General features: G+C 41.3%; 2 protein-coding genes across 6 annotated transcripts in view; one reads left to right on the top strand and one right to left on the bottom strand.

Moving 5' to 3' along the window:
* The window catches only part of STARD3NL (STARD3 N-terminal like), a 29,682-nt gene extending 10,654 nt beyond the window's left edge, over positions 1-19,028 (top strand). Inside the window, exons 3-9 of one of the 2 annotated variants that reach the window (XM_081931187.1) lie at positions 5,920-5,997; positions 6,874-6,951; positions 8,385-8,438; positions 8,541-8,658; positions 9,537-9,635; positions 17,686-17,761; positions 18,556-19,028. In XM_081931187.1, the coding sequence (XP_081787313.1) occupies positions 5,920-5,997; positions 6,874-6,951; positions 8,385-8,438; positions 8,541-8,658; positions 9,537-9,635; positions 17,686-17,738 (480 nt within the window). In that variant the 3' untranslated portion in view covers positions 17,739-17,761; positions 18,556-19,028. The remainder of the gene's footprint in view (positions 1-5,919; positions 5,998-6,873; positions 6,952-8,384; positions 8,439-8,540; positions 8,659-9,536; positions 9,636-17,685; positions 17,762-18,555) is intronic. The other variant, XM_081931188.1, reaches the window with a different exon arrangement.
* A 905-nt stretch (positions 19,029-19,933) lies between these two features.
* LOC309380894 (amphiphysin-like) overlaps positions 19,934-27,653 on the bottom strand; it is a 93,925-nt gene continuing 86,205 nt past the window's right edge. For 3 of the 4 annotated variants that reach the window (XM_081931100.1, XM_081931103.1, XM_081931102.1), the window contains 5 exons: positions 25,025-25,081; positions 24,461-24,622; positions 23,097-23,345; positions 22,078-22,179; positions 19,934-21,403 (listed from right to left, as the gene is read on the bottom strand). In XM_081931100.1, coding sequence (XP_081787226.1) covers positions 21,296-21,403; positions 22,078-22,179; positions 23,097-23,345; positions 24,461-24,622; positions 25,025-25,081 — 678 coding nt within the window. In that variant the 3' untranslated portion in view covers positions 19,934-21,295. The remainder of the gene's footprint in view (positions 21,404-22,077; positions 22,180-23,096; positions 23,346-24,460; positions 24,623-25,024; positions 25,082-27,653) is intronic. The other variant, XM_081931101.1, reaches the window with a different exon arrangement.

Raw genomic sequence — 27,653 nt, 5'->3', positions numbered from 1 at the left:
GATGAAGGAAGAATAGTAGGAATTCAACTCAACTGTCAGGGAGAAAAATTAAATGTGGTAACGGTGTATGCCCCTAATACAAACAAAGCCGAATTCTTTGAAAAATTAGAGCAAATATTATTAGAATTGGAAGATCATAAATTAATACTGCTCGGAGACCTAAACGGGGTACCTATACCGAATATGGATAGAAACATAAAAAAGGGGAAAATAAACCAAGGGAAGTTACCAAGATCTTTTACAAATCTTGAGGAAAACCTCGACCTAATTGATATATGGAGGTATAGAAACCCGGCAGTAAAACAATTCACTTTTTTCTCAGAACCCCACCAGAGCTGGGGTAGAATAGACCAGATATGGGTATCTAGAGCAATTGTGACGAGAGTAGGGGAATGCGAAATTCACCCTAGAACCCTATCAGACCACTGCCCAATAACTGTGGAAATAAAAAAGAAGCCTTCAGGCCCATACAGATGGAGGATGAATGATTACCTCCTTGAAAATGAGGAGGTTATGGACAAAGCCAAAGACACCCTTAAGAATTTTTTAGAGTTAAATTTGAATAAGGGTACGACCATCGACATAGTCTGGGACGCCAGTAAGGCGGTCATGAGAGGCCTCCTGATACAACAAAATAGCTACAGGAAGAGATTGAGAAATCAAAAGAAAGAAGAGATCCTCACTCAACTAAAAGATTGTGAAAAAAAACAAGCGATAAAACCAGGAGACGATAGAGTTAAACAAACCCTTAACATACTACAGGCACAATATTCAGCTTTACTAGAACAGGAGGTGGAGTGGAAAATTAAATATATGAAGCAGAGATATTTCGAGTCAGCTAATAAACCTGGAAAGCTGCTGGCGTGGCAGTTAAGGAAAAGAAAAAAGCAAAATGTGATAAATAAACTTATAATAGATGATCAAAGAGTGGAAGAGACAGCTGAAATAGAAAAAAGATTTGTCCAATTTTATGGAAAGTTGTACGAAAAGGGAGAGGAAGAGGAAGCAGAAATAGAAAGATACCTGGTAGAATGTGGAGGGATTTGCTTAACCGAAGAGGAAAAAAAACATCTAAATAAGAGGATCACGATAGAGGAAACAAAAGAGGCCATTAAGAAAATGAAAATCGGGAAAGCCCCTGGCCCGGACGGATTAACTGCCAAATATTATAAGTCATTAGGAGACTACATTGCACCGGTACTTACTGAGGTCATTAATAACATCTTGCAGGGAGGGACGATTCCCGAGTCATGGAGGGAAGCACATATTACGTTAATACCAAAATCCGAAACAGAGAAAACAGACATAAGAAATTACAGACCAATCTCCCTGCTTAATAATGACTATAAGATCTTTGCAGAGATCTTGGCGAATAGGATTAAAAAGTCCCTAATGAGGATCATTCATAAAGATCAAGTGGGATTTCTACCGAATAGACAACTAAAAGACAATGTCAGACATGTAGTGAACATCATTGAATATTTAGATATGAAGATTGATATCCCGGCCGCATTGATATTTATTGATGCTGAAAAAGCATTCGATAATGTTTCTTGGAATTTCCTAATACGGTGCATGAAGACATTGGGAATAGAGGGCCCTTTTCTCGAAGGAATAAAAGCAATTTACTCAGGACAAAGGGCCAGCCTGATCATAAATGACAATCTCTCCAGCCCCTTCCCAATAAGAAAAGGCACAAGACAAGGTTGCCCCTTGTCCCCCCTTCTATTTATCACGGTTTTAGAGATATTGGCAAATAAGATAAGGGAATCATTAAGAATAAGGGGAATAAAAATTGGGGAGAAGGAATACAAGTTGAAGGCTTACGCCGACGACCTGGTGTTAACCCTAGAGGAGCCAATGGACAGCGTTAGTAACACTGTAAAGATTATAGAAGAATTCGGTAAGCTGTCGGGGTTCAAACTGAATAAAAATAAAACTAAAATTTTAGTGAAGAACCTAGATGGACCCGCCAAGAACCAGCTGGAACAATCGGTAGGCATTAAAGTAGTGAAAAAAGTTAAATACTTGGGAATATGGATCTCGCCAAAGAATATAAATTTATTAGAAGACAATTATACCAAGGTCTGGAAGGAAATTAAAAAAGACTTAGATACCTGGAGTAGATTAAAGTTGTCATGGTCTGGCAGGATGTCCGCGATCAAGATGAACATCCTACCAAAATTACTGTTTCTTTTCCAGAGTATCCCCATAATTAGAGGAACAGCCTGCTTTAAGACCTGGCAGAGAACTTTGGCGAGGTTCATATGGCAAGGAAAAAGGGCCAGAATTAAGTTTAAACACCTGACAGATGCAAGAGAGAGGGGGGGCTTTGCAGTCCCAGATTTGAGGCTCTACTATGATGCCGCCTGCCTCTGCTGGGTAAAGGAATGGGCGACCCTAAAAAACCCAGACTTATTAGATCTTGAAGGTTTTGATGCCAGATTTGGATGGCATGCCTACTTGTGGCAGGATAAGGGAAAAGCCCATAAGAGTTTTTCAAATCATATCATCAGGGGTGCCTTGCTTGAAGCTTGGAATAGGAATAAAAAAGTGATAGAAAACAACACGCCCTGGTGGCTATCCCCAATCGACATCATAACACTTAAAAAAATAAATCAAGAAGGGGAAAGATGGACATATGAAGATCTATTAGTTAAACGGGAAGGGGGCTGGAGGATTAGACCTTATGATGAGTTAAAAGGGAAATTAAACAGTTGGCTTCAATACCATCAGATTAATGCACTGTGGCTGGAACATAAAAAAACTGGCATGAGTGAGAGAAAATCGAAATATCAGGTAGAAATATTGGACTCAAATAGTAAACTCCTCTCTAAAATGTATAAGCAGTTGCTGTCCTGGGAAACCAAAGATGAGATAGTTAAGGGGGTAATGGTTAAATGGGACAGAGATTTGGGACATAAGTTGGAACAGGAGAAATGGCAGGAATTATGGACGAAAGGAATGAAGTTTACGGCTTGTGCTGCCCTTATAGAGAACTTAGAAAAGATGATGTACCGTTGGTACATCACCCCGGCTAGTCTGGGGAAGATGTATAAAACCGGAGACAGCAATTGCTGGAGGTGTAAGAACAGGGTAGGAAACTTCTTCCACATGTGGTGGACCTGTGAGGCGGTGAAAGGATTTTGGGACCAAATCTACGACGAATTAAAGAAAATATTAAAGTATAATTTCCCAAAGACACCGGAGGCGTTCCTGTTGGGAATGGTAGGGGGCGTGATAAAGAGAGAGGATGAAACCCTGTTCCAGTATGCCACGGCAGCGGCTAGGCTCTTACTGGCACAGAATTGGAAAACATCTTATACACCTACAGTTGAAGAATGGCAGTTAAAACTATTCCAATACATGGAACTAGCGAGACTGACACAGAGACTTAGACATCATAATAACACCAAACTAAAAAATGATTGGAGTAAATTCCTGGGTTATGTTGAGGTAAATTTAGGGGTGAAAAAAACCTCAGTGGATGGACTTTAATACCTGCAACGTTTAAACAACAGATTTAATTTTGTAAGCAGTGACTAAGCTATAAGAATTTCTGTAACCCAAACCGGGTTGGATGGAAGTTAACATGTATGTAATATTTGTTTTTCTTATTTTCTTTTTGCTTATTGACTCTTTTTTCCTTCTCTTTCTTTTCTTTTTTTCTTTTTTTTTCTTTCTTTTGGCTTTTTCTTTGTTACTGTTTTAAATGAATGTATGTTGATTTGTGTAAAACTCAATAAACAGATTTAAAAAAAAAAAAAAAAGAAAATTTGGCTTCGTAACCAGCCTAAAGGTAAAGGGACCTCTGACTATTAGGTCCAGTGGTGGCCAACTCTGGGGTTGCGGCACTCATCTCGCTTTACTGGCCGAGGGAGCCGGCGTACAGCTTCCGGGTCATGTGGCCAGCATGACTAAGCCACTTCTGGTGAACCAGAGCAGCGCACGGAAACACCGTTTACCTTCTCGCCGGAGTGGTACCTATTTATCTACTTGCACTTTGACATGCTTTCGAACTGCTAGGTTGGCAGGAGCAGGGATCGAGCAACGGGAGCTTACCCCGTCAAGGGGATTCGAACCGCCGACCTTCTGATCAGCAAGTCCTAGGCTCTGTGGTTTAACCCACAGCGCCACCCGCGCCCCATAACCAGCCTACTCATTTGATAAAAATATGCAAGGAGTATTGGAAAAGGCTCTTTATTTATTTACCTAGGTAAGAAAGAGGTGTGGAAGAAGTTTGATTTTGTCTGCGAACAACACTAGGGGTTTTTTAATATGAGAACTTTCAGCCAGTTAGCTTGTTATACCTGTACATGTATTAAAGCAAATATACTAAGGGAGCCTTGAATCTTTCTACATAGTTTGTATAATCTGTCTGTAACCAGCAGCAATTAAGCCAATTCATACTTTGTTATTAAATCTAAACAGGGGCCAATCTGTGGGTTTGGGGCACTCTGAAGCAGGAATGCATTGCAGGGTTGGAGGTGTTCGGTTTTCCCCTCTGTGCTGTTTTCCTGATTAAAAATGCTCTCCTTTCTCCTTCTTTGGGCACACAGACATTTTCTCTAATGGAGCAAAAAGCAGGGGAAATGTTAAAAGAATGAATGACATCTGATACCCCCACCTTCCAGTCTCATAAATTCTGATCATAGAACTCCAGCATCTCATCTAACATTTGGTTCTGGATTAAAACAGTTTAGCAAAGTATTTATAGTGAATATAAAGTTCCAGGAATGCATTTCCCAGCTAGTAATCTTACTTGGCATTTCTGTAGTGTTTTAGAGTACATCTTATACATTCTCTGTCATCTTAATAACAACCAAATTGACAGGGCTATGGTGTTATCATTGTTTGGTAGAAGTAGCTAAGGCTGAGAAAGTGGTTCACCTAAAGCCACCTCCTGAGTTGCTGGCTGAGGGGAAATTGGAATGTGGACTTCTGCTTGCATGGTTAGCACTGTATTACACTGGCTCAGAGGACTGGATATATATTGGGGGGCTGCTTCAGCATGTATAATTCCATTGTAATTCTCCCCCCTTTTTTACAAATTGGAAAATGGTATTGCTTCCTTTAAACTTTAATTTTTACCTAATTCATAAATTATTAAAGTCAAAACACTTTTCTGCTAAAATTGGAATAAATTTGACAGATACAAAGTGAAAAATCCTTAGGTCCGTTTCCTGTTAATGACTTCTAATTGCATGTTCCAGTGGTAGCTGGCAAGTGATCTTTATTTTACATTGTGATAAGTTTCTGTTCACAGTAGTTGATTTTTGGTGGAAGTCTTGAACTGCTTTGTTAATGCATCTGGTTACACAACAAGTCTGTATTCACTTGCATAGCTGTAAATTGCCATAATTAAGAGAATGGTGGTGGAAGTGGTGAATTGTGTGTTTACATGGCAGGCCTTTCCTTCTTTCTGATAAAGCAAAGCACTAATGTTTGTGACCCTTGTATATGAGATTCAGCCTTGGATCTCTAGTATGATTGAAGTTAAAATGCCAGGGTGGGCGTATTCCGGGGGTGATTTGTGCTGCTCATACAATAGTCTGCTTGATCAAAAAGGGTAATGGAACCGTGAACTTGTATTCACATTTGCAGCTCTTATTCCATGGAAGTAAAAATCTTGTTGCAGTTTTCCTTTGCATGGAAATGGAGCTGTGATTCATGTGTTTGTGGCTCCCATCTTACATTGCTCCTGTGAGTAGACTGCTTGCACGAGTCTCTTTGGTTTTATTCTCAACTCAGTTCTGCTATATTGTTAGGACCCAAGTGATTTATTGTATGTATGTTTTGAATTGCTTTGTACCATGTGGTTTTGGTTTTTGAAAAGGAGAACCACAGAACTCTGCTGAAGTGCTTTCAAAAATTGAAAATTAATTATGTTAATAGCTTGATCAATTCTGTTTTCTGTAGGTAAATGGAGGCATTGAGAAAACATTAGAAAAAGAAGTCCTCCAGTATGACTACCATTCTTCGTACTTTGATATCTTCGTAAGTATTTGCTTCCTGTGTCTTAATTCTGTTTTACAGTGGTACCTCGGGTTACATATGCTTCAGGTTACATACGCTTCAGGTTACAGACGCCGATAACCCAGAAATAGTACCTCAGGTTAAGAACTTTGCTTCAGGAAGAGAACAGAAATCGTGTTCTGGCGGGAGGCCCCATTAGCTAAAGTGGTGCTTCAGGTTAAGAACAGTTTCTGGTTAAGAACAGACCTCCGGAACAAATTAAGTTCTTAACCTGAGGTACCACTGTGTTAGTAATTATCATGTAAAGTAGTCTTGTGAAACTTGCCTGAATTGGATACCTAAAATTGTTTCTAAGAGTGGACAGGATATTTGTCAATTACACTCTCATAATTTTCTTATTCTTAATGAAGTTTCTATCCGCTTGAAGAAGAAACTCTGCTCAGCTGTATTGCTCAAATGCAGTTCCAGTGACTTCATGAAAGCGAAAGGAGGAGAACTGTAAAATCAGTGTGTCACACAGAAAATGTTTGTTGTCGTCTAGATTGTGAAGAAATCACTTACAGTACTGTAGTACCTCCAATTAAGTTCTTAATTCGTTCCGGAGGTCCGTTCTTAACCTGAAACTGTTCTTAACCTGAAGCACCACTTTAGCTAATGGGGCCACCTGCTGCTGCTGCGCCACCGGAGCACAATTTCTCTTCTCATCCTGAAGCAAAGTTCTTAACCCGAGGTACTATTTCTGGGTTAGTGGAGTCTGTAACCTGAAGCGTCTGTAACCTGAAGGGTATGTAATCCGAGGTACCGCTGTATATAATTTTAGTTTCTGATTATTATTATTTTGTTCCTTTAAAAAAATGACCTTAATGCCTTTTTCTCTCCCTCCTCCTTCCTCTATAGCTCCTGGCAGTCTTTCGGTTTATGATTTTGATACTTGCATATGCATTGTGTAGACTTCAACACTGGTGGGCAATAGCTGTAAGTAGTAGACTTCAAATTAAGTTTAAAAGTTGGAAGATTTTGAAAAATGGTATTTAAATGATACGGTGTGTGAGATATAGCGCTAGTGTTCTACTTGCATTTGCACTAGCTAACAAAAATATTTCCTCTTGCATAACTCTTAAAGTTAAAGGGACCCCTGACCATTAGGTCCAGTCGTGACCGACTCTGGGGTTGCGGCGCTCATCTCGCTTTATTGGCCGAGGGAGCCGGTGTACAGCTTCCAGGTCATGTGGCCAGTATGACTAAGCCGCTTCTGGTGAACCAGAGCAGCGCACGGAAACGCCGTTTACCTTCCCGCTGGAGCGGTACCTATCTATCTACTTGCACTTTGACGTGCTTTCGAACTGCTAGGTTGGCAGAGAGCAGGGACCGAGCAACGGGAGCTCACCCCGTCACGGGGATTTGAACTGCCAACCTTCTGATCGGCAGGTCCTAGGCTCTGTGTTTTAACCCACAGCGCCACCCGCGTCCCTTTGCATAACTCTTACAATGTGCAAATTCATGTCAGTGGAGAAGGGACTTAGTTAGCCATGAATACCAGTTATGTGCAAGGTAGGCATCAACTTTGCCCAACTCTTTGTGTTAAAGATTTGTTTTCTGAGGAATTGAAAGAGAAATTGTATGCTTGTGATGTTTGGATTGGTTGGGTTTACTTTCACGAGGTGGGAATGCATATAGTATATTGCAGATTACACATGCTTTCAAATCGTGAGCAAAGTTCTGTGGGTGTCTTGTGGATGCAAATTCCTCTGTGGGAAAATCAGAAGTATAGAAAGTATTTTTTTAATCCTTGACCAGTACCATTTACAACACAATCCAAACACAAGATCTGCCAGAATGAGCAAGTTTAGAGTAGGAAGCTCTTGTGCTGAGCTGGGACTCAGTTGGGGCTATGCTTACTTAAATTCCCGCATCCCAACTCAGCTGGGGCTCAGCTGTTAGAACTTAAGCTGGAGGAAGCTGCAAAAACGTGAGACTTGGGGGTGCAATGAGGAGAGACTTTTCTAAAACTTTCAGCTCAGTCATTTGACATAGCAACCTGGTGGAACTTAACACTGGCAAAAATGATGTTGTAATTCAAAGTATTTTAAAGGCCTGTTTCTTTTCCGCTAGGCTTAGGCTGACTCAGCTGGCAGTAGTCCTACCCCTGAATGGAGCTTGTAGTAGGGGTAATTTAAACCGTCTGAATTTAAGTCAGAGTAAATTCTACCAGCTTCCTATACTTAGTAGGATTGCTCTGCCCATTTATTAAACACCCTGTGGCCATAACATTAGCAAACAGTGAGATTGCTAAGTATTGCTTAGAGCTAAATTAGGACAATTGTAGTCATGTGGTTAACTGTTATGGCGTCGTGCTATGGATTGCAAACGTAATTTGTTGCTTTCATAACTCTTAATATTTCTTTCAGTTTACAACAGCAGTAACCAGTGCCTTTTTATTAGCAAAAGTAATTCTGTCCAAGGTATGGATTATAACTGAATTCTAATTTATATCATGTAACTGTTTTGTTGTGAGATGTTTTGACATAACTTGTTCTCTCTCCTCTTCATGTATCCCCTTTAAGCTATTAACTCAAGGGGCTTTTGGCTATGTATTGCCCATCATATCTTTCATTCTTGCCTGGATTGAAACCTGGTTCCTAGACTTCAAAGTTTTACCACAAGAAGCAGAAGAAGGAAACAGTAAGTTTCTTTGCAGTGCTGTTAGCAGTTGCCCCAGGAAGCCTATTTACTGTATAAACAGAAGGAATTTTAAGTACACAATATTCTTACATAGGGCTTGGGGGAGAGTGATGTTGTGGTATCCACAGAATAAAATTGTTATAATGACTTTCCCTGAAATACATTCACACAAGAAGGACATTTAAAGATTACTGCTGTTACTGCTCTTTTTAAGGGCTGTGCACTGAATTCAGGTGAGACCCAAATCCCAAACCAAATTGGACTGAATCCAAAGGGATTCAGGCCTTGGATGAGTTGGGTTGAGATAGCCACATATCACTGTGAGTCAGATTAGATGACTTAGGGATCCAACGCTGTCAGGGTATCAGGCATAAAGAAGAGACAAGGCATGGCATTTTCCATGAAAAGGCTGAGATCTACCTGACCTCCAATTGTGTCTTCCTAGGAGAAGGTAGGAGCCTGATGCCACCTGACGCTCCTTCCTGCCATACACCCTACTCTGAAGGGATTGGTGCCTCCACTTAACGGCTTTTGTGCGGCAGCAACAATCTTGTGCAGTGCAAGGTGTTCCTTTGTAGGGTGGCTTCCCTGCAGATAACTAACTTGCAAAGCAGCACCTCACAGGATTGAAGCATCCTTTGGAATCAGAAGCTACTTGCAAAGGGCCACCATGTAGAATTGATCCCCCATTAAAATAACCAAAGCCCCAATTAAACATTGCCATGCCTCCGTATCTCAGGGTGAGTTGGCCTGATCCCCCCCCCCCCCCGCATTGGAGCCACGGAGAAATTGGGGGACTGTGCACAGCCCTAGCTTTTAAAAGCTGGACACTTCCTTTGAAAGATACTGTAGTCATGGATGCTTTCATTTCCTTTCAGGACTACTGTTGGTGCAGGATGCCTCTGAACGAGCTGCTCTTATTCACTCGGGACTCCCCTCTGATGGGCAGTTCTATTCCCCACCTGAATCTGAAGCAGGTACTGAGGTTTTTCATCAGATCAAGATAATGCATGGCACTTTGGGGATTGATTTTGTTCAGATTTCAATTGTCTCATTCTTTTTGACTACAGTAGTACCTTGGTTTTCGAACTTAATCTGTTCCAGAAGTCCGTTCTTAAACCAAACGTTCTTAAACCAAGGCGTGATTTCTTATAGCAGCAGGGTACTCAATTTACAAATAGAACACACTCAGCAGGAAGCGAAACATGTTCTTATTCCAAGGCAAAGTTCGGAAACCAAAACACCTACTTCTGGGTTTGCAGCGTTCTTAATCCAAGTTGTTCATAAACTAAGCTGTTCTGAAACCAAGGTTCCACTGTATAAATATTAAATATTGTAGTCAAAAAAGCTTGAAGGCCTGCGGTCAGAATAAGTTAATTTAAAAGTTGGCACCTGCATTTATTTATGATATTTGTACAGTATCCTGCATTTCAACCAGCCATTACAATACTAGTTCAGTAAAATATCCAAAAATCCACAACCATAATAAAATACTGAACTAGAGTCAGTAATGATTAAAGCAAAATCTATAAGGTCTAGAAAAATTATCTGACATCTACTGGGATCAAGTGCTAATACTGGATTCAAGTACTTTTGCACAAAATGCATAGTTAAACTGTCTATTTGCAGGCACAGAATGTAATGATGGATTTAAAATGGAATTAAAGACAGATTTACTGAGGGAAAGTATGGCTCCAAGTAGAGATGTAAAATTTCCGGAAATTTTGAAGCCATGAGAAAAAAATGTGTGTCCCCCCCCATTTTTTTCCAGAAAAAAAATGGAAATTTTGGAAAAAATAAAAAAAAAGTTCAGTGTGGAGTAGTTTTACAAATTGCGTGAAACAGTGATATAAAAGTACTATGTTTGCACTAAAACAGGTACCCACCCTCCTTTCCCTCAAAAGCAACAAAAAAAGAGAAACCATCAACATAAATAATCAGATTTGCCCCTTAGCACCAACAGCAAATAAAGTTAAGATCCACCTCAATATTTAAGCTCCATAGAACATCTACCTTTTGAGTAGTGCTTTAAAAAACCCAAACAGAAGACAAAACATATATATGCAGTTTATTCTGTCTCATTTTCTGAATTACTATCGTTTTCCATTTCTTCTTCCTCTTCCTCTTTGTTATTTTTCTCATGGACTTCTAAAAAAAACAGCTTTGGGGAAAACCCTGTTTTTTTCTAGAGCTTTTCTAGGCCTTCCCATCTCTACTTGAGGACAGCCGGGGTACAGCATAAGGCAATTTTTTTGCATGCCAGGCGCAGATGGAACCAACATCCAGTTACTGAATAGTATGTTGCACTAGGGCTCCAACTCTGTTTGAAAGGAAAAGGAGTGTGTGTGTTTTTAAAATTGAATTTGTTATTATATGTTATAAACCACATGATGGTAACAGATCTTTCTAAACAGTTTACAAAAATATGGAACACAACATTAAAATGATTGATAAAACACAGTTAAAAGCAGATATTTTAGAGTATTCAAAAGATGATTAAAGTCAACAGTGGTTAAAAGGAAGTAAATTGCATGCAGCTTCTACGTGTTCAGATGGGCTGGCCCTAACGAAAACGTTTTGAGCAGTTACTAGGAAGAGTACAGTGAGATCACCTGCCTGGTGTCAGTTGGCAGGGAGCTCCAAAGTGTGGGTGCTGGAAGGACTGGGGGGGGGGACAGAAAAATGGGGGGGGGAGGTTTTTTCCCCATTTTCCCCCAAAGCCATTTTTAAAGGAAAAATTAGGGGGGGAATAGTGTGTGGAATATTCGAAGTATATCAAACTATTTTTTTCAATTTTTCTGGGAAAAACCGGCTTTGGAAAAAGGGGAAAAACCTGGTCCCACCCTCATTTTTTTCTGGTTTTTTTCCCCTTGCCTTCCCATCTCTATTCCTGCCCCGAAGGGCTTACAATCTTTAATTTGACACAGGGAGGGAACAGAGGAAGGTTGAAATCTAGGATGTATCCTGAGTCCTGCTGCGAGACATAAGCCAGTGTCTGTGAGTTTAGACTTTGGGATTCCCAGACATTTCCCATCTGTAACCTCTTCCTCCCTTTTTGCAATAGGGTAATTAAGGTCATTCTATTAGAATTCCCAAGTGAATGTCAAGCAGGGAGGGAGGGGGGAAGAGAGAGTGGAATTCTGGTGGAAACGGAAGGTTGGAGGAGGCTTAGAAAGAGAGAGTGAATGTTGGGTTGGTAGGTTGTTGAGAGTCGGTTGAGAGCGGTGTGTTCTAGAAGGGGGGGGGCACTTGGTGGGGACGTGAAGCTGGGCTGGGCAGCTCTTCAGGATCAATAGTAGGATCAAGTGTGCCCATCATTGATCATGAGAAGGAATTCTGAAGGTAGGAGCAGCTCCGAGGTCAGAGATGATGAGTGGCATAGAAACATTATTATTATTATTATTGTCACCCGTCACTGGTGCATGTGGCTTGGCTCCCTGGCTTGACTTGTCCACAGATGTTGAAAGCTTGGCAGGTCCTCAGCTGTGGTCCCCAGATTATATTTTCTGTTGTGAATATCTGGTTGCTTACAAGGTTGAACCATATGGCCTTCCCATGCCTCTATTCTCTTTAAGGCTGCGTTCACACCCCACCTTGAAATCACAGGGTCATTCCAGTAAAATGGCAACATACACACTCATTGATCCTAAACACGTTCTAGATCTTTTTTAAGAGAATTTCCCAAAGTTTCAGGATCTTGCCCCTGTGTGGAAGGGGTTTTAACAGGAAGGTGAGTATACATTAGTTGAAATTTATCCCTCCAGATACCCACAAATGTGAGCCGAACAGAGTTTTAAAATCCTCTCTTTAGCAGCAAAACCAAAAGCTTAGGAGTTAGGCTGCAAAACATTGTTTGGAGCAAGTTCACTTCAGAAAGACCACTTCAGAAAGAATCAGGCAGCAAGCTGAGAAGTTTAAAAATACGCCTAATTTATTACCATGCATTGATTCACAGCAACAGTAGCGGTAAAAACTATGCAGGCAAAATACTGTTCTGGATTTGCAGGGGACACCCCTAAACCTGGAGATAATAAATGGTAGAGTTTTGAGGATTTGAGGTATTGGAGGGAAGATTGGAGGTCAGTGGGAAAGTGCAGGCTCCAATTTCTTTCCAAGCCAGGGTCTCACCTGGGATAGAGAGAGGAACATGCCAAAAGGGGCTGATGGCCCATCGGAAAGCCAGGGAGAGAGGCCTTGGACTCCAGGGATGCCCTGCTGTGGAGAACTTCTGTCAGATGCGGATTCCCTCCATGCAGACGGAAAGTGGCAATAGGAGATAGATAGATAGATAGATAGATAGATAGATAGATAGATAGATAGATAGATAATACTTTATTTGGCTATAAGCCCACAAGGTAAAACCAATCAATAAATAAAATAGTATTTTACATTCTAAAATATCAACTAAAATATTTCAATGCATAATCTTCTTCACATTACATACAATCTCTAGATGTACCATATTGTGGCCTTGAATATAAAGATGGTGGATAGAGTTTACTAGATTTTTAATAGTCATGCAGCATACCATGAAGTCTTTTATATGAAAGAACTGAATTCAGGAATCTGGCAACCTGTAATGTTCTATAAGAGTCAGTGTCCTGGAGTAGATAGGCTAGATGTAATTCAGGTGGTTTAGCAACAGTTTCCAAAATGATTGAACTCAGAATCCTTGATCGGGGAACAATATATAAAGGACAATTAAACAAGATATGATAAAGGGATTCTATTGATTTGTTGTCACCTGCGCATAAAACAGAGGTTTTACCGTTAGAAAATCTATTGCTCAGCACATTTGAGGGGAACACATTAAATCTGGCTCTAACAAATGTGAATCTATGCGACGCAACCGATAAGGTAGACAGATATTGAGGCATCTGGGACATAAATGTAATGCCCTGGTTTATCGGGGAACATGAGGCAATAGGAGAATAAAGCATATTTCTTGGAGCTACGACCACCTCAGCTGTGTCTCCGTTCTCCCAAGGAACATGGACCCTGGGTGAGTGCCTGGACCCCCCTGGCATAAATGTCAGTTTTGTTTGGCAGCACCCAACTTTTGTAACAAAACTGACATTTACATAACCAACGCCAGGCACATGCGGAAGAGGCATGTCTGCATCTAACACGGGTCCAAGGAAGAGAGGGGGGAACATGAAGTGCAATAGGATCCTTTCTCTCCAGGAGAGCAGGGAAAAGGACCTCACACAGAGCCCTCGCAGCCAATTGCATTTCTAAGGTTCAAGCCCCTGCCTGTCAGCAATGCAGCTCTGTGGACTTAGCCCCTATGGATAGTGTGTACACAGCTTTGGCTTTAAGGGGAAGGCCTCTAGCGGACTTCAGCTTGCACAGGGCAGGAGCGTAGCAAGATTTATTTTGTGTTATTTCTTTGCACCATCACTGCGTGTGACCCTTGAGAAAGAGGTTCCTGCCCCGAGGGGGCTTACAATCTTTAATTTGACACAGGGAGGGAACAGAGGAAGGTTGAGGTCCAGGGTCCAGCATCCTGCTGCGAGACATAAGCCAGGGTCTCTGAGTTTAGACTTTGGGATTCTCTTCCTCTGCTTTTATTTTCCTTTCTGTCTCATAGCTCCTAAGACAGGTAGGCCGCAAAGGCTCCGGTGGCTCCGCAAAATGAAAGAAGGGGAGGACGCCACGTGTAAAAATGGTATATTGGGAGTTGTGGTATGTTAATTCCATGGGGAATCCATTCCCCTCATGTGCCAGGAGATTGTGGCGCCAACCTGAGCGAAACAGGACTGGGGTGGGGCGGGGAAGCAGGCCCGTCTTGCTCCAGCCCCTCGTCTCCCTTCTTTTGAGCCCAGGGGTTAGGCCATCGTGCGCCCAGACAGGAGCATCGAGCGTCAGCAGCCAGTGGTGACATGGGCAGCAGGGCAGTAGTGGTTGTTCAAAGTCATGAAGGCTATATAGTGGTACCTTGGTTTGCATACGTTTTGGATTACAAACACATCAAACCCGGAAGTGCGTGTCCCGGTTTGCAACCTTTTTTTGTATTACAACCCCTTTTTTTTGGATTACGAATAATTTTTTTTCTTGGGTTACAACCTGTTTTGGTTTACAAACGGACCTCCGGAATGGATTATGGTTGTAAACCAAGGTACCACTGTATATTTTACTTTCAGTATTAAGAGCAGCATGCCTCTGAACAAGAAAGAATCATGCCTTGCTCATGGGTTTCCTATAGCCACCTGATTTGTTGCTATGGGAAACAGGACGGTGGACTGGATAGGTTTTGGAATAACACTGTCAGTTATGTTTTCAAATCCTTTAGTATGCAGTGTGAGCAGCATTTAGCTAGTGCATCTTGGTTAGAGAGTAAATTTTACTTGTTGGGAGCTTGCGCGCGCACACACACATACACGGAGAGAGATACTTGTAGGTAAGAAAATAATAAAGTTGTTTATTGTTGCATCAAACAGTTTCTGGTTCTAGTCTAACTAGTCTAGGGAAGAACAAGGCAGCCATGCTTGCTCTTTTGTTCTCTTAGAGCAGGCCTGTCCAACTGGCCGATCGTGATCTGCTGGTCGATTGCAGGCTGCTCCTGATCAATCCTGGTTGATTGCATGATCTTCAGCAATCAACCAAACAAAAACAAAGTTTGATGAAGCTTCCCCCCAAAAAGCTCAATAACTCTGGTCAATCCAATGGGTAGATCACTGCCAGTTTATTTATAGTGGGAGTAGATTGCAGTCTCTTGGAAGTTGGACACCCCTGTCTTAGAGGATAGGTTAAAGATGATCTCTCATCTTGATGTCCGAGAGAAAAGTGTGAGAAGAAAGTTAACAGGGTGCAAGTCTAAACAAGTTTTAAAAGGTTTGCAAAGCAGTCTGCTGCCTCTGTGTTCTGCCTTATTCATATGTATATTAAATAGGTGATATTGGCTGTATGACTGTCAGTAGTGAATGTCAGTAATACAGTGAAATTTGGATTGCTTTGAGGAATTGTGAGGAAATAGAATTGGAATTAATTTTATTTTAGCTCCATCTAGTGGTGAGCAAAGACAGTGATGAGCATTAGGATCTTGGGAGCTTCAGTTACCGCAGGGGTAGGGGACACAGTTATGCTGAAACAAAGATCATTATTTTGTAGCTGTGATACTGACTTTGAAGAAACAATACCTTTTCTAAACGCTATTTGGTGTACAGAAGGACTGAAGCTGATTTTCTTTGTGAGACAATAAAATTATTGCAGGTACATAACTTGATGCTTCCATAGATTTTAAGGGAATTACTTAACCACTCTCCCGCAAGAGAGGTCATTGTTCCATTCTTGGGGGCTGAAAGTAGATCCCTGTTATCATTCTGAACATAAAGTCCGTTCAGTATTCTGCCTTGTACTGAGTTTAGCCATTGGTTCATTTATCTCATGAATATCAGTCACTCTGCAAGGTCTCAAGCTGAGATCCTGTTACTCTTTTACTGTAGATGTCAGTAGTCGGCATGTAAAACATTTATTATACTGCTGAGCTATGTCCTTTCCTCATCCACTAGTAGAAAAATCATCCAGTATATTAGGGATATTTTTTAAAAACCCATGTTTGCCCTATTCCAGAAACTAGAATGCCTTTACCATGTCCATCTTAATTTATATGTTCATTATTCCAGGAAACCCAAATACTCACATGACCTGCCTTATAAAATCTAAACTTTTGCATTTGAAAATCAGTTATGCTACTGCATGGCCAGCTTTTGATTTAGGGTGCTGCAGGTACAATATATATCAGTCCAACTCCCTTGCTTTTTTATTTCACCATATATTTCATGAGAATTGTGTCTTGGTTTCCAATGAGAGGCTGGTGCCAGGATATATTTTTGAGGCTTCATAAAGTTTGTGCCAGTGATGTTTTCAGAGAGCTGCTTGTTTATGCCTTCAAATAGGTTTTTCAAAGAACCAGAGATTTGCTTTCAAACCAATCATAGTGGTGAGCACTTTCACTGTTTGGTGTAGGGATAAGGAAAGAATCCTTAACACAATACAGTGGTGCCTCGCAAGACGAAATTAATCCGTTCCGTGAGGCTCTTCGTATAGTGGTTTTTTCGTCTTGCGAAGCAAGCCCATTGACAGCATAGCGGATTAGCGGTTTAGCAGCTTTTAGCGATCAGCTGTTAAGCGGCTTATCAGCGGATCAGCTGATAAGCGGCCTAGCGGCTTAGGAAAAGGGGGGGGAACCCGCAGGAACTTGCAAGATATTTTCGTCTTGTGAAGCAAGCTCATAAAGAAATTCGTTTTGCAAAGCGCCTCCAAAACGAAAAACCCTTTCGTCTAGCGGGTTTTCAGTCTTGCGAGACGTTCGTCTTGCGGGGCACCACTGTACCAGGGTTTTTGCTGTAGTGGGCTTCTGCAGTACAGTGGTGCCTCACAAGACAAATCTGTTCCGCGAGTCTCTTCGTCTTGCGAAGCAAGCCCATTAGCGGATTAGCGCTATTAGCGGCTTAGTGGATCAGCGGCTTAGCGGATCAGCTGTTTAGCAGCTTAGCGAATCAGCTGATAAGTGGCTTAGCGGCTTGGGAAAAAGGGGGGGGAGGGGAAAAAACCCGCAGGAACTCGCAAGACATTTTCATCTTGCGAAGCAAGCCCATAGGAAATTCGTTTTGCGAAGCACCTCCAAAACGGAAAACCCTTTCGTCCAGCGGGTTTTCCGTTTTGCGAGGCATTCGTCTTGCGGGGCACCACTGTATCTCACTAATAGGTTCTTTTTCTTTGTTGTGCACATTCTGTAAGGAAGGGGGAAGGAGCGGGGAGGCCGTCAGCAAAGTGGTGCGGCTCCCCCTCCCCAGAGAGTAGCCCGGGAGCGCGGGGGAATGGTACCCATAGGATTTTCTTCATTTGCCATGTATGGCTGTGAGTGCCTGCAGTCTTTCCCCCCCTTTTTTCCCTCTTGAATTTTAAAGGTGAGGCTTATATTCAGGCCAATACGGTATTTCCCCATGATGATTGATATATAATGTAAAAAATTGTCATTATGAGCTTCATTTTGCATTATAACTTTTTATTTGGGTTTTTAAGGATCTGATGAAGAATCTGAAGAAAAACAGGACAGTGAAAAACCTGTGGTATAGCAAATGTGACAAAAAAATTATAGGTAAGTTCTTACATTTGAAGTACTGGGTCAACAGTTTGTCCACAATTTAGCAGCTGTAACCTGCATGTTCTCCTGCCCCATGCTGTATTATTTATACAATTGGCTTGAAGATTAGACTAAAGATTGCTAAACCCCAAATACTACTACAGTGGTACCTCGGGTTACAAACGCTTCAGGTTACAGACGTTTCAGGTTACAGAAATAGTACCTTGGGTTAAGAAATTTGCTTCAGGATGAGAACAGAAATTGTGTGATGGCGGCGGTGCGAGGCCCCATTAGCTAAAGTGGTGCTTCAGATTAAGAACAGTTTCAGGTTAAGAACGGATCTCCGGAACGAATTAAGTACGTAACCAGAGGTACCACTGTACAGAACAAATTTTCACTGTAGCATTTTGTTTCTGTGCGCTTTACTTGCCCTAGAATCATAGAATCATAGAGTTGGAAGAGACCACAAGGGCCATCGAGTCCAACCCCCTGCCAAGCCCCCTGTTGAGTAAGACAATAAATTTGTCTTATATTAAAGACATAGATACAGGTTGTGAGGTTAGGTACAAGATACAGCTGGGTATCGTGTAAGTACATAATTAAGCAGCAGATAAACCTGCTCTTGGCTGTACAGTTTCAGCCAGTGGTTGAATGTTCCTCTATCCAGCAAGCCCCTGTGCAGAGAAAACAGGTGTGGCTGAGAAAAGGTTAGGGTTAACCTGCTCCTTAACTCCAGTTTCTAAGTGGGGGGGGGGGTGTTTCAGTTTTGCTGGTTGTCTTGCATTTGAATGTTTGGCTTTCTATTTCAGAGTGAAAACCAGAATGTGGAATTACTCAGAATTTGCTACTCTTGGAACTGTAATGATGACGACGACTATGTTTCACTTATTATTGGAACTCATAGCAGAAACATTTATTTATTTATTTATCAAGGGAAACTATCCCTGGGCTCTGTTAATACCTCACCGATTCTGTATATCATATGAGAGAAAGACTGAATCATGCCTAATAGGAAAAAGTGCTTGTGTGTAATGTATCAATGATGCTTGATGATGCCCATTGTCCAATGACCAGGAAGCCACTGGAGAATGGTACTTGTGAATCTAACCTATAAATGTAATAGTATATGAAGTAATACTTTATGATGAAAGTCTCGTCTAATGAAGAAGTGGATTCACAAAATTGTTAATGTTGTCCATTTTACTTTTTATTTTTTAACTCTTTTTTTAAAAAAAGATGGAGATAAGCGCTCCTTGTAAATTAAAGGAACACATTAATAAGATGTGTTTGTGTGGTGTAGATTCTCAACATGTGAGAGAAAGCCTTGCCTCCTCTTAAATAGAACTATAAACTATTACGTTAATGTAAGGTTTTGATCTCTTGTGCCTGCTGATAAAATGGAAACAGCAGGCTTAGTGCTGCCACTTTCTAAGCCATATGGATTGCTTTGGCCTTGTTTTTAAAAATGTAAATGCCAGCTGATGCAGTTAACATTCTGAAAATTAGAGACTTGTGGTGAAACTTTATCCATATTGTCAGGACACATATGTTTTCTAAGTAGGGCTGGTTATTTGAAACAGTGGGTCACATGAATGGCTATGTACATTGTCCAGTACAAAAATACTTTCTAGTTAGAGCAGACAATGGGATAAAGTGTCTCTGCTTGGTTGGTGTGGGATTCAGCATCTTGCTTAGAGCTTGTAGATTAAAGAAGCTAAGGGGGGAAATGTAGTGCCAAGGTCTTTTTAATTTTCAGTAGGAGCTGCTCTTGTGATTTTCTTACCCCATGTTCTGGAAGTAGCCCAGAATACAACTATAGCAGAGCAACACCCATGGCATTCAGATAAGGTAGGAATTAAGCTAAAGGTAGCCATTACATATTAAGTGTGTAGATGCCATGATGCAGAACTCTTGCAGAAGTGAGACTTGATAAACAAGCAAGGTAGATAAATCACAAGGACAGTCATGGTTGTGCCAAATGAATATGGGACAGTGACTTGGTCATTCCTGCTTACTAACCTCACATTCAAAGGCTTCATGCCACATTCCTTGTGCCTCTGATTATAGATTTTTGTCTGCAGAGCAAGTACTAGTTGTGTAGCCACTTGCTTTGTTTTCATCAAGATGCATAATGATGGCACTGGGAGGATATTTAATACACACAAGCAAATGAAAAAGTACAAGTGATGAGAAGCAACTGAGCTGCTTCTGGAGCTGATCAAAGGTTTATTTTGAATGACACAACACTGGAAAACATAATAGTTACATATGACTTATTGATACAGAATACATTTTTTAAACTTTCAAGGGATTGTTGAAGGTGTGCTGCATAAATACATATAGTGAAAATATATTGTGTTTATCTTTTCCTTAGATTAGCATCTTATTTAGTCATACAACCCATTCAATTTTTAAAGTAAGAAAATTAGCATTATAACACCCTTTATCATAATTATCTTATCCCTAGGTATAGCAGGTGGTAATATATAGGCGATTGAGCCATGCCTTCCCAGGTGTTTTTAGCAGGTTTGAGTTTGATAACATTTTTGTCATTTTGGAGTGATGATTTTGCATTACAAATGCAGATATTACTGTCTTAATATTTTGGCAATGGAGCAGCTAGTTTCCAGTTGGAACACATATTTTTTACTGTAATGCCAGACAATCGGAGCAAATGCCTGTATGAACAAATACTACATCAAGGAACTACAATGTTGGGTAAGATATGTGCAAATGCATATAATCAGTGGTGGTCAACCTTTTGGGGAACATGCCATAAATCAAGGCCAAAGTATGATAGTATTGCTTTAGGGCACATTATAGTACATAAGCAACTCATACCCATTGTGGCATTTCCTTCTAGTCTAACCTAGGCAGCAAGCAGGCGTGCGTAGCCTTACTGTCATAACCAGATGTGTGCATCCTCCAATTCCTGTCCAGCTTTACCTCAATTCCTTCCTGCTGTCAATATCACTCTGGCACATATGCTTCTAGTTGGCCACCTATGATTCTTATGCTCTATATACACATACAATGTATCTTCATGTGTCTGTCTGTCTGTCTGTATGTACGTACGTTTGAAAATAACATTGAAAAACTTTGCAGGTTTTTTTAAAAACACACTCAAATTAAAATAGCTTGACCTCAGTACTACAGGATTACTTACTAATCAAGTCTTCTGCAGTGCAGCAACTCAATACAATACAATTAGTGCAGAGAAGTTAAGGTTCTGGTATTGAGGAGGCTAATCAAGATTTGCATGGGAAAGGATCAGGTTACAGGATCACCATAGCTCTGACAAAGTACAAACAAACCTGTTGCCACGTAAAAGTGAACAAATAAGGACATTTTTTTCCACATACTGTTTCAGAATATGCTAGCTTTAACTTCTTGCAGTCATGCTCATTTGATATGTGTCACCAAGTTTTTGTCTGGCACCAGTCTGTAAACCATGACAGCTCGACTATAAAGGTGGGCTCCTGTGTATTGGAGAAATTCAAAATGCAAGGACCGAGCTTCCTACCACGTATATTATGCCTGAGCTGAGAACTACTTCAAACAACGGGTGAAGTTTTCAGGGAAGAGTCCTTTATAAGTAGCTACATCCTTGTATTGAAGCCAATCAGATTCCTTAATCCCCGTTAACCATCCTGCTTCCTGTAAGGAGAGAGAGAAACATTTCCAGTTTTCAAATGCCTCTATTATAAAAGTCACAATTATATGTATTGCTTAAACACGTCAAAAGGCTTTGCCTGGCAGAGAAAAAGTCCTCCATCTGAAAGGCAGTGTTTTTTTCAGTCTATTCACATTATTTCTGAGCCAAAATAAGCAAATTATTTATGGTAGATCTCCAGTCAGTTTAAGTGGCTATCATTCACTCTAATGGCGCTTCCAGACAACCGCTCTTTTCAGGTGGGGCTCAATCATATACCAGCAAATTCAGGAAGTTGAATTAAAGTTGATTTGGTGCTGTTGCAGAACAAAACAAGCCCCCCCCCCCCACTGATATTTGTTATCAGTGCATGTTCCCATCATTTGCCCTATAAGAGTGGGATAACACTTGACACAACATCATAAAACATGCCCACAAACAAATTAAATAAGCGTACAGCAAGATGTATGCTCAATAAACAGGCAATCTGGAAGCAACCTAAGTGACCCCCTTTGATTTTATTTCTTACAGCATTTCCATTTCCAAACAATGTACATTTCTATTGGCAGGCACATTTTTATAGCTGAAAATTTGTTCAAAATATTTGGCCATAAAGATTTACTTTTTTAAAAAAAATGATATTTTAAAATGCAGAGAATCAAAGTCCCATTGCTGTTACCTGATCAGCTTCTGCCACAGATTGAATTACTAATACAATATCTCCCCGGAGCAAGTTCAGCTCATCACTATTGGCTGCCTCAAAATCATGCAGGGTTTCAACCTGTAGAGCAGAAAAAGGAGAGAGATGGTGGAGGTTAGGGCATATTCTGAAAATATTTTCTTCTGAAAGCAGGTGGTAAAGTTCGTTAGATATGTCTAGTACTGCCCCCTGGATAAGGCTAGGATTAGGGCCACCTTACACATGGGGAAATCAAACTACATGGAGCCTATGACACATGATTTGCCCTGCCAATGAAAACTACAGGAAGAGGCTATGTGATAAACTAGCCATACCCACTACTTATATATAATTTGCTAGGTATAATGAGAGACAAGGAGTTACAAAGGGTGCTAAAGCTGCAGGTCTAGCTATTGCATATCTTTAGCTACCCCTCTGGTTTTTGACATTTCGGCAAGTGTTGCCCACAAATGAACAAGTGTATATCCAGCTAAAGGACCTAGAAACTCTTTGTATTCTTTTGGTGAATGAAAGTTGAGAAAGTCAAAGGCTGCAACCTGTGTCACAAGTTGGAACTTTTTTGTTGGGGGGGGGGGACTGCTATGGAACTATGCCGTATTCACAAGCCCTGAGCCCTATTCAAATATTTTGCACATTGTCTGCATGAGTAGCCATTCCTCCAAAGTTGCATGTGAATTAGCTGCAGCCCCTGCCATCCACACTAACAGCCTGAAAGTCAGCAGGGACAGAGGTTTTCACATGACTGGGAAACCTGATTGTGCAACGGTTAGGGCTAGCTGGTCCACATGCTCTTGGGAACGTAACTACTTGACATGGGCCTGCTCACCTACTAGTAGAATGTGAAAGTCAAACTTCCACAAAGGGGTCTGGATATAACTGTATTTTTTAATGGCCTCTGCATATAAGGAAGGTTCAAATGGCCCTTGCATATCTTGGTCCACAATCAAGTCACGATGCAGTGTCAAAGGAAACTGGAATAAATAAACACTCAATTAAACCTTAAAGCGGAAGCCCGGTGGCATGCTGTCATCTGCTGATACAGGCTGTTCCTCAGAAGATGCGGACTGGGTGGTTTGGGGCTCACTTGCAGCCTCTGAGGTTTCACCAGCTGGGCCTTCAGCACTCTGAGCACCAACATCTTCCGCAGCATCTTTAGCTTCGTTCACTAGAACCTCGTGATCTTCTCCATCGGCTTCGTTGTTTGATGCAGGTTCTATTACTACTGAGGGGATGTTGCTGAGGTTTTCCTTAGAGGGGAAAAGGTGCCAGGGAGAACAGTTTGAACAACATCATCTGCACTAAAAATCATTCCAGCCCTATAGGGTGGGGGCAAATGGGTTTTTTTCTTCCCTTTTTTACAAAACTGCTAGAATGATTAAAACAAAACACAATAATTCATTTGCAGTTCCTGTGATTTCAAGGAGATGTAAAGCTTAGTATACTAAAGATGGCAAAAACCAACGGCTTGTGCCGGTTTCAGAGGGCTTTGGTAGCTTGCTAAAGAACTGCACCAGGAAAACTCCAGCAAAATCCGTTCAAAGGTGTATTGGCTTTCTCTTTTCCACTTAAGCAAAGCTTTCGGTTGGGCTGGATTGTGCCCATAACTGGCAATGTTTATTTTTGATGAGTAACTGAGGAAGGCCTTTGACATAGTCTTTGACAAAGGCCAAAAAGTAAGAGAGGAATGAGGTACCAGGGAAATGAGCTATATAGGACATGTGAACAGACAATATTTGCTCATATTTTCATATTCTGCATTGAACTTTATTTTAAAAGGTGATAGAAAAAATTATAGAAGCATGACAGTAACATTAAAGCTTTCTGGTTCATGACCCTAGAAAAATAGGCACCACCTTTTATTTCTGAATCTTAACAAACGTGCCCTTGTTGCCTAATATTTCTTCCACAATTATGAGAACTAAAAGCTTGTGCAATTAGACATCTAATGGTGCAAAAATCACCCCCTTTACAATTTCAGTTCAACATATAACCCATATTGGGGTGGGGAAAGCTTTAGCAGGCTTGCCAAAGGCTTATAGAATCAAAATACACAATTTAGAAATTAGACAAATTAAAAATAATATATTTTTAAAAATCTGCATCGTCTCAAACTATTTACAAGAACGGTTTCAAGAATAGTTTAAATCTGTGTAATTGACACGCCTTCCCAGGAAACCCTGGGCATTATGAAGGGTGGTGAGGGATCTTGAAAAGAATTCTCTCCATCACAGTTACGATTGTCAGAATTATTTGAAGCAACCTGTGTCCATTGAAGTAGTATGAAATTGGTTAGAGTTTTGGAATGTAGGTAGGATGATGGAATTCCTAAAACCACACAAAAAGAAGCCAAGGAGAGAAGCACTTGTATGTTGGTGACTACCTGAGATTCCCCTGCTTTTCCTTCAGTGCCAGCTATGTCACTTTCCCCAACTCCTTCAGCAGAAGCAGCAACTTCACCAGCCTCAGTTCCAGCAGCAACAGCCTCAGCTCCATCAGGACCTTGTATTACAGAATCCATCTGTAACTACAACAGGAGCAAAGAAAGCCAAAGATTATTCCTACAGATCTCCTGTAGCATCTACACAATATTGTTTGTAAAGTTGCAGTAGGTCCCTGCAGCAAGTGACAGGATGTCAACCCAGACCTGACAATTCTTCTGGTTCGGACTGATGACAGCGCAAACACCCACTGGCCATAAAATCGCATACGGATACAAAATATTTAGACACCAACACAAAGCAACGTGATTAGATATAACCAAAGGCTGCAGCCAGGCAAAGTGAAGCCCTCTTCTCAACAGAAAGGAAAAGCATGTGATCAACTGTCCGAGTCTTAAAAGTGCTTCCCTTTGGCTGGATAGTGATGTAAATGGACAACATCTAGCCTTTATCCAGAAACAACCACCTATTCTGCTGCTCATACATACCTCACACTCTTTCTCAGCAAGTTCTGGTGCCTCCTTTGTCCCTTCCTCCACGGCAGCCTTCATAAAACCAGAGACATGTTTATAGCACCAATGTCAGAAATATTAGCATTGCGCACTGCATGAAAATGGAGTGGGGTTCATCCGAAGCATTTATAGTATTAAGCAATGGCACCGAGTGGTAGGATGTTATGCAAGCATGTTTGGAAGATCAGGCGGCAAGTAGAGGAATGGAGGTTGGGGGCAGGTGATGAAGGAGAAGCATGGATTTCAGCCTTGTAATGATGAGAATGATGATGCGAGGAAGATCCAAGCCACTGCTATTTCACAATATTTATCAATTATATTAACATGCTGAGAACTGTTAGGGCTTCCCCCTGGACTCCAGTGGAAGGCAAAAGCACCGTGACTAGAATGAAAAATCCCAAGGCCTTGATTGCCCATCATAAAATGTGTCAAGAAATCTGAATTTCAGCCCTCCAAAACGAGTGGCCAAAATCCTGGCTCTTTAGAACCAACCCTAGCCATTCAGAATCCAAAGTATTTTTATAGCCCTGAGAAAAGCCCTTGGCTTCTTTGAAGATGATCATTAAATCCTGTAATCAATGGAGTGAGTCATTTGCTTATTTATTGAACTAGAGAGTGTCAGGTATATATTTTAACTTCCCCACTGAAATAATGGGACTTAAAATAGACTGTATTTTCGTTGAACTGTGGATTTTTAGGAGAACTCTTAAAATAGCTGGTCAGCAAACATTTACAGTGCTCTTGAAGTACAGCTGTACAAGAGCCTATAAAAGTCTTGTGTGTGAATGGCAAATATATTGCATGGCTTATGAATTGTAGCGCCTATCAAAATCTAAACCTGGATCATGTTATTCCAAATCTCTAACTACACCTTGGAAATGAGGCTTTGTAGACTTCAGTTAAAGCTAACAAGCTAATTTTCTCATAAAGGATTTCATATTCTATCCAGAATATTCTATCCAGTCTTTATCATTTCAAAAATCAAAATTTTCTAGCATTGCTTGTAGTTGCTTCACAAACTCCAAACATGTCCAGATGCCAGGACGAATCGGCGGCTGAAAGCTGCATTCGTTGCTATGGAAACCTCTCACAGCATTATCCTGTTAAAATTTTATTGTTATATAACCCGCTTTTTCATATAATTAATTCTTTTGGAGCTGTCACAGCTGAGGTTGGACTATCCTTATTTGCTTTCCAAGTGTGAGTTAGTTGCACAGATGTATCTGTGAAAAGCTTTATTGTACAAGTACTGTAGCAACATCGCATGCATGTATGAGCACATATATTTGAATAATGGTCTACTGTAAGCAGGTCAAGGAAGCCCTGATTTCCTATGAATAACAGAAAAGCATCTTTCTAAGACTGGAATTAGGTGTCATAGAAGCAACCGAGAGAAATGGATATAACTCCATTCCGGCACCTCTCAGGTGGGTACCATTGCCATACTAAGAGAACAAGGGAGGTGTTCACAGTGAATTCCAGCTCCTCTTTTTCTAGAAAAATTTCACTGGTTCCTGAAAAGCTGCTGATGGTCAGTGTAGACAATACTGAGGTAGATGGACCACTAGTCTGGCTTGGAACAAAGGCAACTTCCCATTAACCACAGAAAGCACCAACCCCGGAACTCATCTTCCTCTTCGAAATTAACCCATACAAAACAGGATGCATCGCCATGCAGGGAGCTTCCCCATCCACGTCCTACTGTGTTTGGCGCTGCTTGTGCAGGGTGGGAAATTAAGCAGTACAGCAACACCACACTATCAGCCATACTAACATTCCTGGAGGAGAAAGGAGAGGGCACAGGGACGCTGCTTTTGAAGGACACCATGTGGTCTCTATAGGGACGCAGGTGGCGCTGTGGGTAAAAGCCTCAGCGCCTAGGACTTGTCGATCGAAAGGTCGGTGGTTCGAATCCCCGCGACGGGGTGCGCTCCCGTCGCTCGGTCCCAGCGCCTGCCAACCTAGCAGTTCGAAAGCATCCCCGGGTGCAAGTAGATAAATAGGGACCGCTTACTAGCGGGAAGGTAAACGGCGTTCCGTGTGCTGCGCTGGCTCGCCAGATGCAGCTTGTCACGCTGGCCACATGACCTGGAAGGGTCTGTGGACAGCGCTAGCTCCCGGCCTCTAGAGTGAGATGAGCGCACAACCCTAGAGTCTGTCAAGACTGGCCCATACGGGCAGGGTACCTTTACCTTTTATATGGTCTCTATACATACCAAATTTTATCAAAGCCTGAACTATCCCCACAAAGAGACCTTTCAGGCTCTCTCTTTAAAACTTCTGGAGACACTTGAATAGCCTTAAGACTTAGCAACAAGTACAATTGCTGTATTTCAACAGTGTACTTATTTTCTAACGTACTAAAACTACTCCCTGATATTAACAGTTATACCAAACAAGCACTTTAAGGCTGGCAGGTTTAGGCTTGATTTTTGTTTTCCAGAGAGAGAAAGCGCTAGTTTCCTGGAAACACAAAGAGCGCCATAGGGGCAATGGGATATAATGAAACACACCAGATGGACACTATGGAATTCTGGTCCAGAAGCGCCCTAAAAAGCTTCCACTGACCCAGAGGTTTAGACTGTTCACATTTTAGGGGGGCGCA

The sequence above is a fragment of the Podarcis melisellensis genome (assembly GCF_964234715.1).
Source record: "Podarcis melisellensis genome assembly, chromosome: 12".
Taxonomy (NCBI): Eukaryota; Metazoa; Chordata; class Lepidosauria; order Squamata; family Lacertidae; genus Podarcis; species Podarcis melisellensis.
This window is presented reverse-complemented; position numbering and strand designations above follow the sequence as displayed.